General features: G+C 39.2%; 1 protein-coding gene across 3 annotated transcripts in view; it reads right to left on the minus strand.

The window, feature by feature from the left end:
* The window catches only part of golga4 (golgin A4), a 192,904-nt gene that overhangs the window by 162,774 nt on the left and 16,798 nt on the right, over positions 1-13,332 (minus strand). For all 3 annotated transcript variants that reach the window (XM_059971108.1, XM_059971100.1, XM_059971093.1), the window contains exon 2: positions 10,134-10,232. In XM_059971108.1, coding sequence (XP_059827091.1) covers positions 10,134-10,232 — 99 coding nt within the window. The remainder of the gene's footprint in view (positions 1-10,133; positions 10,233-13,332) is intronic.

The following is a 13,332-nucleotide window of genomic DNA, read 5'->3' on the forward strand; positions in this document are numbered from 1 at the left end:
GTATCTAAGTTTGCTGATGACACTAAATTAAGTGGAAAAGCAAATTGTGCAGAGGATATAGAGAGTCTGCAGAGATATAGATAGCTTAAGTCACTGGGCAAGGGTTTGGCAGATGGAGTACAGTATCAGTAAACATGAGGCTACCCACTTTGGAAGGAAAAATGGAATATCAGATTAGTATTAAAATGGTAAAAGATTACAGCATGTTGCTTGGGAGTGCTTGTGCATGAATCGCAAAGGGTTGGTTTGTAGGTGCAGAAAGCTTTCAAGGTGGCAAATGGAATGTTGGTCTTCATTGCTAAAGGGATTGAATTTAAAAGCAGGGAGGTTATGCTGCAACTGTATAGGGTACTGGTGAGAAAACATCTGGAGTACTGCGTGCAGTTCTGGTCTCTTTACTTGAGCAAGGATATACTGGCTTTGGAGGCAGTTAAGAGGAGTTTCACCAGGTTGATTCCAGAGATGAGGGGGTCAGACTATGGGGAGAGATTGAGTCGCCTGGGACTGTACTTGCTGGAATTCAGAAGGATGAGAGAAGATTTTATAGAAACATAAAATTATGAAAGGGATAGATCAGTTAGAAGCAGTAAAGTTGTTTCCACTGGTGGGAGAGACTAGAATTAAGAGACATAACCTCAAGATTCAGGGTAGACACTGCTTTTCCCAAAGAGTAGTGAGTATGTGGAATTCTCTGCTCAATAAAACAGTGGCAGCTACTTTAATTAAAATATTTACGACAAGGTTGAATAGATTTTTGCACAGTTGGGGAATTAAGGATTATGGGGGAAAGACAGGTAGGTGGAAATGAGTCCATGGTCAGATAAGCCATGATATTATTGAATGGCAGAGCAGGTTCAAGGGCCAGATGGCCTACTCCTGTTTCTACTTTTTATGTTCAAAGCGACAGTACAGGAGCGTTCTGAAACAGTCCATGAACACTAATCCACTATTACTCATTTGCACTATTAATTTTTTTAATTGTGACTGGACTTTTTATTATTTCTTTGCACAGTAATGCTGCCACAAAAACAAATTTGGTTGCATTGTGACAATAAACCTGATTCTAATTTTGAAATAGAACTGCATTTCTCATTATTCTGCAAACCTGCTTAGTAATAAGCAGATCACACAAAGGAGAGTTGGTGGATGTGGTTACTTGGATTTTCGCAAGGCCATTGACATGTGTCCCTCTGAACCTTGAGGCTATGTCTCCTACCATGGGTGGTTCCAGGCCTGGCTGCAAGAGGAGGAGGTTTGGGCATGGGGGTAGCAACCTCATCCCATAAAAAAAAACAGTGTGACAGAAATGTCAGAAGTTCCAAAGACCTTCAAATATGGGCTATACCTTGAAAGACTGGCTTAGGACAAAGGACTCCAGCGAGCTGCTTTTAGCCTATGGCATGGTAGAAGAGACGGGGTGGTGAAGTAGTAACTTTTATACGCCTGATTACCGAAATTTCTAGAGTATTCAGTTTTTTGTATTCTTTCAGCTCTTCAAACACTTCGGCTTAAGAGTTGAAGGATTCTGCAATCGTCTCCAAGTGTTTTCTGAACTTTGAATGGTTTGCATCAAATTTTAAGGTTCACAGTTCTAGACAAAATGCTAATTCCATCTAACCTTTTATAAATGTTAAACACCTCAATTAAATTATACCTTAATTGCCTTTACTTAAAGGAATCCAGATTGATGCAAGTAGTTATCTCAACTTCATTAGCAGCTATATAATTTTGATCAATCTTCATTGTGCTCCCATTGAAGTCAGTACCTTTCCCGCACTAGAGAATCCAACGCAAAATTCCAGATGGGACCTCCATCAATTAATGTTGATTTTTTTTTGGGGGGGGGGAGGAATGAACAGTCAGTTATTAATTCTCGCATAGTGCAAACTTCGGGAAGTTTACACAATGTACCAAACTTCAAGGTCCTTTCAGCCCATCAGTCCAATTAAACACAACATATCTGAGGGGTCCATGTGTAGCTCACTGAAGCAACTATTTTCATTATCCCAAAGTAGAGGCTGTGGGTAATGAGGGAGTTAAAAACCAGTTAATGTTACAGCTTCAATTGACATAGCATTTCTATTTACCAAGTCTTGTTCAATGTCTTTCAAAGGGAAAAAAATACTGAGAAAGGATCCAGGACGGAAACATTCGCAGTTTTCTTTCCATAGATACGAGCTGACCTGCTGAGTGTTTCCAGCAATGTCTGTTTTTGTATGATTAAAAATTCACCTGGTCACATCACAAAACAAATTGTCACTCAAATATCAAACAGGATTTTCAAAATGACATCTTGAAGAATTTCAGCTAATGTCGTTAACTACTAGGCCGAGGGGTGAGCTCCTGCACTCGAACGTTCTATAAATAATTGTTAGCATTTACAATTACACTCCTTAACTGGAAATGTCAATTGGTTTCAATTTAATGTTACATCAGATGTACTACAGTAAGGCAACAAAATAGTCATTTAATAGCTCAGTCTATGTTTAATAAAACACACAACATAACCAAGCTCAAGATGTTAACATTAAGTTAGTCTTTGCTTTGATGTATTAATTTATAAAACATGCATTTGTGGATATTATTCACATCAACTAGTATTCAAGAGCAATACCTGGTTAAGATTCTACAGCAAACCATATATTGATTATTTAAGGGTTTCATTTTCTGTTGGAGGTATGAGCTTAGAATTCCCATATTTAAAGTTCCCATTCTTCAAATCTAAACAGACACTTAAAGCTCTATTTGGGTATGTTTGCCAAAGTAGACATCAACAATACCTAATGAAACCCCTAGATAAACTCAAGGTTCAGTACTAAATAAATGCCTTGGAAAAAAAACGCAAGCTTCAAGCAACATAATTTTCTCTTCCAAAATGCTTCTCCTTCACTACCATGGCATTGCTGGTAGGGTGGGAGGACTCACCACATTGATATTCAGCGGTTTAAACCGCTTGATGCTTTCCAGAGCAAAGATAGTGTACTCAGAGAGAAAAGCAGGCTCTGTTATCATCTCGGCCAACAGCTGTCTCGTTCACAAACAGAAAGGGAAACAAAGAAATACTCAGGAAATTATGGAAATCTCAGTAATAAAATAACAATGCGTTAAACCATATGTTCCACACATTATATTAGAATTTGTTTTTTCTAAAGATCCATTGAGTTGGACAAAAGAAAATCATTTTTGCATCGGTGACATGTTCTAGATTCTTGTTATAAACAAGTTACAACAATCTCCAGACATTGAAAAAGGACAATAAAGATTTGCAGCTGAAATAAGTAAAATAGTCAGGCACATTCAAACCAAGTAACATCGTGGAAGTTGCTTTAAAGAGAGCAACAGTAAAAGCATCTTGATCTTTTATGTGCAAAAAGAACTCTCATTCAAATAACTACCAAAGTTTCTGGAAGTTTCTCTTATTAAAACCACATCATCTGACTATTCCAGCGTTAACAGAAGCTTAATTCACATGATATGCTTTATTTAAGCCCAAACAAAGCATAAGAAAATCTGCCACTTTTCAGGAATACTACTACTGTTCAAGTATAAACAGCAAAAAAAGGAAAATATAAATATTAAATTCTAACAGCCAAAACAAACCAAGAACAGAGAGGCACAAATGTACTTTAAATAAAGCAAATTAAAAAGTCATCAGCCCAAATATTATACCAAGTTATATTCAGACACCTTTAAACTTCATGACATACAGATCTAGCATGTTCAGCTCTTATTTTTGATTTACCATTAAACTGCAAACCCAGGGATGCTTTAGTAAAATGGAAACTTGTAAGACCATAAGATGTAGGAGCAGAATTATGCCATTTGGCCCACTGAGTCTGTTCCACAATTTGATCATGGCTGACACATCTTCCTCTTAACCCCATTCTCCTAACTTTTGATGCCCTTACTAAAAAAGAACCTATCTTTGCCCATTCTCCCAATCTGTCCAAATCATTCCTTAGACTATATTTCCTCAACACTACCTGCCCCCCCACCCATCTTTGTATCATCCGCAAACATCACAACAAAGCAATCAATTTCATGATCCAGATTATTTACATATTGAAAGCAGTGCACCCGACATTGACCCCTGTGGAACACCACTAGTCCAAAAAGATTCCCTTTATTTCCACTCTTTGCCAATTAACCAATTCCAACCCTTAAGGAAACCAAGCTGATTTAGACCCATTTTATCATGTGCCTCCAAGTACCCTGAAACCACATCCTTAGCAATCAATGCCAACATCTTCCCAACCACTGAGTCAGACTAACTGGCCTATAATTTCCTTTCTTCTGTCTCCCTCTCTTCTTGAAAAGTGGAGTGACATTTACAAACTTCCATTCTTCTGGAACCATGCCAGAACTGAATGATTCCTAAAAGATCATTACTAGTGGCTCCACAATCTCTTTTAGAAACCTGAGATGTAGTTCATCAAGTTTCAGACCCTTCAGTTTCCCGAGCACCATCTCCCCAGTAATAGCAACTGCACTCACTTCTGCACCTTGACATCAAACTTCCAGCATACTTCTAGTGCCTTCCATGGTGAAGGCAAATGCTAAATACTCATTTTGTTCACCATTTCCTTGTCCTCCTTTCTATCTCCCTGGTGTTATTTTCCAGCAGTCCAATATCTATTCTCTCCCCTTTACTCTTTATATATCTGGAAAAAAAAACATTTGGAATTATTTTTGATATTATTGGCTAGCTTACCTTTAGAATTTATCTTTCCCTCCCATGTATTTTTTAAGTTACCTTCTGTTTCATTTTTTAAAATTTCCCAGTCCTCTAACTTGAAACTAATTATTGCTCTATTATATGCCCACTCTTTTGGTTTTATGTTGGCTTTGATGTCCCTTGTCAGCAACAACAGTGTCTTCCTGCCTTTAGAATACTTCCTCTTCTTTGGGATGTACCTACCCTGCACCTTCTGAAATGCTCCCAAAAACTTCAACCATTGCTGCTCTGCCATCTTCCCTACTAGTGTCTCCTTCCAATCAGCTTTGGCCAGCTCCTCTCTCATGCCTCTGTAAATCTCTTTACTCCACAACAATAGTGATACATTTGACTTTAGTTTCTCCCTTTCAAATTGGGAGGGTGAATTCCATCACATTATGATCACCATTTTCCTAAGGGTTCCATTGACTTAAGCTCCTGAACCACATCTGGTTCATTACACAACACCTAATCCAAAGTTGCTGTCTCCTCGTGGTTCAAACACAACCTGCTCCAAAAAGCCATCTCAGAGGCATTCCACAAACTTTTTCTCTTGAGATCCAGCATCAACTTGATTTTACCAATCTATCTGTATATTGAAATTCTCCATGACTAATATAACATTGCCTTTTTGGCATGCTTTTTCTATCCCCTGTTGTAATTTGTAGACCATATCCTGGCTACTGTTCGGAGGCCTGTAAAAAAAACTCCCATAAGGGTCTTTTTATCCTTACAGTTTCTTAACTCTACCCATAAGGATTCTACATCTTCCAATCCTGTATCACTCTTTCTAAAGATTTGATTTCTATTTTTACCAGATGAGCCAGTTCTCCTCTTCTTCTACCTGCAAGTCCTTTCGACAGATAATATAGATTGTGTGTCATTGGTTATTAAGCTCCCAACTACAATCGTCTTTCAGCCACATCTCTATGATACCCATGTCAAACCTGCCAGTCTCTAACACTACAAGATCATCTACTTCATCCACCTTATTTTGCATTGTGCATGCATTCAAATATAACACCTTCAGTCTTTTATCTGTCATCCTTTTCAATTGTGTCCCCCTTTAACACTGCAACTCATCAAACTAACTGAATTTTGCCCCCATCATCTGCCTGTCCTTCCAGACAGTCTCACTTTCCACTACCTGTGCTTGCAAACCAACATCCCAATCCTCAGTCCTAGCACTCCAATCTCCAACCACATGCCAAATTTGAGGCACAAAGGGATTTGGGAGTCCTCATGCTAGATTCCCTAAAGGTTAATTTGCAGGTTGAGTCTATGGTGAGGAATGTTAGCATTAATTTCCAGAGGACTAGAATACAAGAGCAAGGGTGTAATGTTGAGGCTTTATAAACCACTGGTGAGGCCTCACTTGGAACACCGAGAGCAGTTTTGGGCCCTTTATTTTAAAAAGGTTGTGCTGAGACTGGAGAGGGTTCAAAGGAGGTTCACGAAAATGATTCCAGGCTTAGCATTTGTTGGCTCTGGACCTGTAGACACTGGAATTCAGAAAAATGAGGGATCACCTAACTAAAACCTATCAAACAGTGAAAGGACTTGATAGTGTGGATGTTTCTTATGGTAAGAATGTCTAAGACTAGAGTACACAGCCTCAGAATAGAGGGGCATCCTTTTAGAACAGAGATGAGGAAGAAAGTCTTCAGCCAGAGAGCTGTGAATCTGTGGAATTCTTTGCCACAGGCAGCTGTGGAGGCCAGTCTTTATGTATATTTAAGGCAGAGGTTGATAGATCCTTGACTGTTCAGGGCATGAAGGGGTATGGGGAAAAGGAAGGAGATTGGGGCAGAGAGGAAAAATGGATCAGCCATGAATAAATGGCACAGCAGACTTGATGGGCCGAATGGCCTGGTTCTACTCCTATAACTAATGGTCTTGTGGTCTAAGCATCCACTGACTCTCTTGTCTAAACTGCCTGTTATTTCCTCAAAGTATTCCAACACTTGGGCAAGGAAACCATGCTGACTTCAGCCTGTTTTAGCGTGAGCCTGCAAAGGGCCCAAAACCACATCCTGACAGCCAAGAGTTTTTCTTTTTTCCCCAATGTAAAAACTTCCGTTTCTTCCTGGAGTTTATTTATCTCAGCTGAAATGCAATTTGAAAGTGTACATCAAAACAAACATCTGAAATACTTTATTAGCAGTCAGCTCTAAGTTAGGATAAAGACATCATAGATACTTTCAGAGCAGTCATCGTTAAATGCACAATATCCTGACGGTTCCTAACGGGGCGATCAGTGGGTGCATCAAGAACTTGGGGTCATATTCCTCCTTTTATACTTGCAATGACACAGGAGGCTGCCATTAAATCCACTACCTTCCACACTCGCCCTCCACTTTCTACCGTTAAGCCAACTGCGTATCTAATTAGCCATACCTCCTGAATCCCATGTGACCTAACCTTCCAGAGCAGCTTGCACATAAAACCTTAAAGGCCTTCCTGAAGTTCATATAAACCACATCTACCTTCCTGCCCTCATCTACTTTCTCGGTCACCTCATCAAAAAACTCAATGAAGTTCACAAGACATGGTCTCCCTTGCATAAAGCCACACTGACTATTGCTAATCAGCCATTTTTCTTGATATACGTACATCTTCTTTCTCAGAATCGTCTTCAATAATTTACCTAACACATTTAACACAGGAGTCTATAGAACATTACAGTAAGGCATGCCAACCCCAAGATCAGACTAACCCTTCCCTCCTACATAGCCGCCCTCCATTTTTCAATCATCCATGTGTATGGAAGAGTTTCTTAAATGCCCCTAATGTATCTGCATCTACCACCACCCTGGTGGGGTGTTCCACCATTCTGGATAAAGAATTTAACTCTGACATCCCCTTCCCCTCCCATACTTTCTTTTCATCTTATTTTTTTATTTATCCATTTCTGCCCTTGGAAAAAGTCTCCAGCTACCTATGCCTCTTATCTTGATCACCTTTATCAAGTCACTTCTCATTCTTCTTCATTCCAAAGAGAAAAGCCCTAGCTCACTCAACCTACCTTCGTAAGACATTCCTTCCCGTTACGGCAGCATCCTGATAAATCTCCTCTGCATCCACTCTAAAGCTTCCACATCATTTTATAATGGGGCATCCAGAACTGAACACTATTCCAAGCGTGATCTTACCACGGTTTTATCGAGCTACAACATTACCTCACAGCTCTTGAACACAATCCCCTAATGAAGACCGATAAACCATATGCCTTTTCAACAATCCTATCAAGTTGTATGGCAACTTTGAGGGATCTATAATCATGGTCTACAAGATCCCTTTGTTCCTCTACACTGCCAAGAATCCTGCCATTAACACTGTATCCCGCCATCAGATTGGACCTTCCAAAATGAATCACTTCTCACTTTTCCAAATTGAGCTCGATCTTCCACTTTTCAACCCAGCTCTGCATCTTGTAAAAGCCACAATGCAACATACAATAACCCTCCACACTATCCACAGTTCTACTAACCTTTGTGTGAATACCAAACATAAGAACCTACTCTTCCAATTCCTCATCCAAATCATTTATAAAAATCACAGAGCAGGGATCCCAGAAGAGAACCCTGCAGAACAGTACTGATCAATATCCTCCAGGCAGAATATTCTCCATCTACTACCACCTTTTGCCTTCTATGGGCAAGTCAAATGTATACCACAGAGCTGTTTCTCTGAATCCCATACCTCTTGACTTTCTGAAATACCCTACCATGAGAGTGAGGGCTTCCGTTGGTCAAAACTGACCATGGATATGCACCCTAGCTGTCCAGATACGCAAGCCTAGGTAGTACAATATGAAAAACAAGCTGTTGCCCATGTAGCAAGTTCTCCCACTCCACACATCTGATGAACCCAAAGGAATGACAGAGACCAATACAGCTTGTATCAAGCAGCATTGTAGGAGTTGCCAGTCAGCATTGAACTCTATATAGGACTCCCCTAGAGACTCCTACTCCAAATTTGTCCCCCTTGGGGTTTACTCCTGAAGCCATCCCCATGAGTGGATATAGCCACAAGGCAGTGGAGGTTTGAGATCAGGGTTTTCCCTTTACCTAGGTGAGCTGCCAACCCCCATCTCCCCTGCTACCATGGGAAACTTCACTAAAATGCATATAAACACCACTTCTACAGTGTGAGGCTTGACCTGCCCCTCAAAAAGCCATACTGGGTATCCCTAACCTTAATCCAAACATGCTTCTCCAAATGCTTGTAAATCCTGTCTCTAAGAACCCTCTCAAATAATTTGCCCACCACTGAATTACGACTCACTGGTCTACGATACCCAGCATTATCCTATCTCCCTTTCTTGAGGAAAGGAGTAACATTTTCCACCCTCTAATCATCCAGTACTACTCCTAAGGCCAATGAGGACATAAACATCATCCCCAAAGGCACAGCAATCTCATCCCTCACTTCCTGGTGTAACTTAGGGTATATCCCATCCGGACCCTCATATTAGCCATTTCCACCTGGTAAAAAATCTCTATCTATGTTGCCCATCATCTTGTACACCTCTACCAAACCACCACAGTACTGATAAAAGGTCTTCATTTCAGACTTATCCATACGGTCAGGCTCTGTGCACTGATTTTTCAAGACCCAAATCAGCCCTACTCTTTATATGGTTCTTCTTCTGCCTTTATTATACTAGAAAAACACTTACGGATTAACCTAATCTACCACTTTCCTTTATTTCGTTTTTATGCACCCCCTACATTTTTTAATGGTTTTGATGGGCTTCCAACCTCCCTCCCCCACCTTTTGGTTCTCTATAGCTCTCTTATGGTTCCTTTGTATCATTGTACCATATGCCTGTAGACGACTTGAGTCCAAACAATGATTCAGGAAACAACTCCTCAGTCATGAGAAGGAGGCAGTTATGGAAGACCATGCCGATGACCAAATGTAGCAGACATATACTTCTGTAGCTAGGGGAAAAAAACAAATGTCTCGTCTCTTGAATATGACATAAAATAATATGGTCTTTTTAGGACCTCCAACATATTGCCTCTGTGTTTATTGCTTAATGTCATTTTTCAGTAAACAAGTGTAAAGGAGAACAAAATGATTGCTACTCGGGATCCACTGAAACAAAATAAACACAAAAAGTATAAAGAACAAAAAAATACAAATGCAAATACAATCTATAAGAAACAATATACAAGTAACTGTTTGCTTGTGGTCGCTTAGTCTGATTGTACATACACAAAGTGACAGCACTCAAATTCAGGATTGAACCTAGAATTGATCCCTAAACTATGAGGCAACAATGTTATCAATCTATGGAAGCACCATAGCAACAAATAAAAGCATATTAAATGACTGCAAATAGTTCAATGCTAAAATTAAATATAAAACATCAATGCTGATGCACATTTTATCTTAAGAAATTTGGTCTTACCTCCTTGTCACCTGGAGTGAAGGTGTCTTCATTAGACTGGCCTGACAAGGGTGAGTCATGGATCCTATTTCCTGCTGATGGAGTGGACCTTGGAGTTATCTAGGGAAAACAAACTATTTTTAAGTTTTTTATAAAAGTTATTAAATATTCTTACACTCACCACTTCAGGATTTTTATTTTACTAATGTCAGAAATTATATTTGCAAGCCTCTTGAAATAAAGAGGCTGCAAAATTAAAGGTTTACTGATTGACCAATTATATATACAAAAAAGTGTAGTTCCTGTAGACAATTGTAAACTTGGTGAAATTGTAAAATTTTGTTAAATCAGCAAATGAATCCAGTTTCAAATACATCTTCAACTTCCTGTCAATATATTCATAGTTCAATGCCTATAAAAAATATTCACTCCTTTGGAAGATTTCATATTTTATTGTTTTACAACATTGAATCACAATGGATTTAGTTTGGCTTTTTTGACACTAAATAACAGAAAAAGACTCGTGTCAAAGTGAAAACAGATCTCTACAAGTGATCTAAATTAATTATAAACATAAAACACATGATAATTGATTGCCCAAGTATTCACCCCCTTTTTAATAATGTATACCAAATCATCACTGGTGCAGCCAACTGGTAATAGAAGTAATCTAATTAGTTAAATGCAGATCACCTGTATGCAGTCAAGGTGTTTCAATGATTGTAGTAAAAAATACACCTATATCTGGAAGGTCCAACTGCTGGTGAGTCAATATCCTGGCAAAAACTACACCATGAGGCAAAAAAACACTACAAGCATCTCTGCAAAAAGCTTATTCAAAAGCAGAAGTCAGGAGATGAATATAAAAAAATTTCCAAGTCTTTGAATATCACTTGGAGTAGTTAAGTCGACCATCGAGATACGGAAAGAATATGGCACAAGCTATAAACCTGCCTCAAAAGCTGTGTGACCGTGCAAGAACAGGACCACCAAGAGACCAATGACAACTCTGGAGGAGTCACAAGCTTTAGTGGCTGAGATGGGAGAGAGAACACATAAAACTGTTGCCCAGGTGCTTCACCAGTTGCAGCTTTATGGGAGCGTGGCCAAGAGAAAGCCACAGTTGGAAAAAAAATTCACATGAAATCTCCACTAGAGTTTGACAGAAAGGAGACTCTGAAGTCAGGTGGAAGGTTCTATGGTCTGATGAAACCAAAATTGAGCCTTCTGGCCACCAGAGTAAACACTATGTTTGGCGTAAGCCAAACACCACACATCAAAAACACAAAACATGCTGCAAAACATGGTGGTGGCTGCATCAAGTTGTGGGGATGCTTCACTGCCGCAGGCCCTGGAAGGCCTGTGACAGTAGAAGGCAAAATGAATGCAGCCAAATACAGTAAAATCCTGGAGGAAAACCTGAGGCATTCTGCAAGAGAACTGTGACTTAGGAGAAGATTTGTTTTCCAGCAAGACAATGACCCCAACCATAATGCCAAAGCTACACTGGAATGGGTTAAAAACAACAAAGTTAATGTCCTGGAGTGGCCAAGTCAGAGAAAAAAAATTGCATGTTAAATATATATATATATTTAATATATATTATGATATTAATATATTATGATCTATGATATTTTCAAATCAGTTTATGGCCAATGCACTGGAATTGCTGTTGAAATGTAGCTGTCAATGGTAACAGAAATGATCAGTTAAACTGTTTTGCTATGAATAATGAAGACTAGGCATATCACAAAACAAGGATGAGGTGTAATTAACATGCTATTTTTTCAATAAAATGGTTGTTCATTTGGTGGTCCTCCAAAATGTTGAGATAAACTAAAAATTTACTGGCTATTGTGGAACTTGCATCAACTCACATTTATCCATGAACCAAAGTTTGCTGACCTAAATTAGCTCTGGTGAAGATTGATCTTAAAGACCTCATTCAAATCTTCCCTTGTTTTAGCACATCCAATCTCTCTAACTTCAATTTCTGACTTGCACCAGTCTTCACATATTCTATCTTAAGTGGCCAACCCCCAAGCACTAGAATTCCATTCACAAGCTTGTCCAGTAAAAACAGAAAAAAATGGCAGTAGTAAGTATGCCAGACTCAAGTTGAAACTCCGCAGAATACAGCTTTCATTTTGGAGTTCCAGTATTTGCAATTTTGAATTTCTTATTTTCATTTTAATTTTTTAAGCCACTTCAAAGTGGGTAACTGGGAGGCCTTCAAAAGTGAAATCTTGAAGATACAGAATACCTTTTAGAATAAAATGAAAGGCTAACAGGTTTAGACAACCTTCGTTTTCAAGAGATTTTGAAGCCCTGGTTAAGAAGGAGACACATTATAAGTATAGGCAACTAGGATTAAATGAAGCACTTGAAATTGGTTCCAGAGGTGTTAGACTATGAGGAGAGATTGAGACACCTGGGACTGCACTCGCTGGAATTCAGAAGAATGAGAGAAGATCTTATAGAAATATATAAAATTATGAAAGAGATAGATAAGATAGGAGGAGGAAAGTTGTTTCCACTGGTAGGTAAGAACTAGGGGACATAGCCTCAAGATTCAGGGGAGTAGATCTAGAACGGAGATGAGGATGAACTGCTTTTCCCAGAGAGTGATGAATCTGAGGAATTCTCTGCCCAATGAAGCAGTGGAGACTACCTCAATAAATACATTTAAGACAAAGTTGGATTGATGTTTGAATAGTAGGGGAATTAAAGGTTATGGGGAAAAGGCAGGTAGGTGGAGATGAGTCCATGGCCAGATCAGCCATGATCTTACTGAATAGCGCAGCAGGCTCGCCAGGTCAGATGGCCTACTCCAGCTCCTATTTCTTATGTTGTAAGAAATTGAAGAGAACACTTGAGAGAAATCAAGAAGCCAAAATGAGGACATAAATTTGCTTTGCATAAAATATAGTCCAATCTTCATATGGTTTCCAATAATAGACAAACACAATCTGCATAAACTAATAACACAGACAGCTGTACTTCTCGTCAACACTGAGTACACTATTGAAACAATCACAGTCTAGGTTCAGAAAATAATGTGAACCTCTGGGGTAACGCCTTCAACAGAAGCTATTTGGAGTCAGGTGTTCTAATCAATCAGATGAGATTGGAGGTATTGGTTTTAGAGGTGCCCTGTCCTATAAAAAGACACACAAAGTCAGGTTACTGACAGATCCTGCTCTTCTCAAGAAAGATCTGT

The sequence above is a fragment of the Hypanus sabinus genome, chromosome 1 (assembly GCF_030144855.1).
Source record: "Hypanus sabinus isolate sHypSab1 chromosome 1, sHypSab1.hap1, whole genome shotgun sequence".
In the NCBI taxonomy this organism is placed as follows: Eukaryota; Metazoa; Chordata; class Chondrichthyes; order Myliobatiformes; family Dasyatidae; genus Hypanus; species Hypanus sabinus.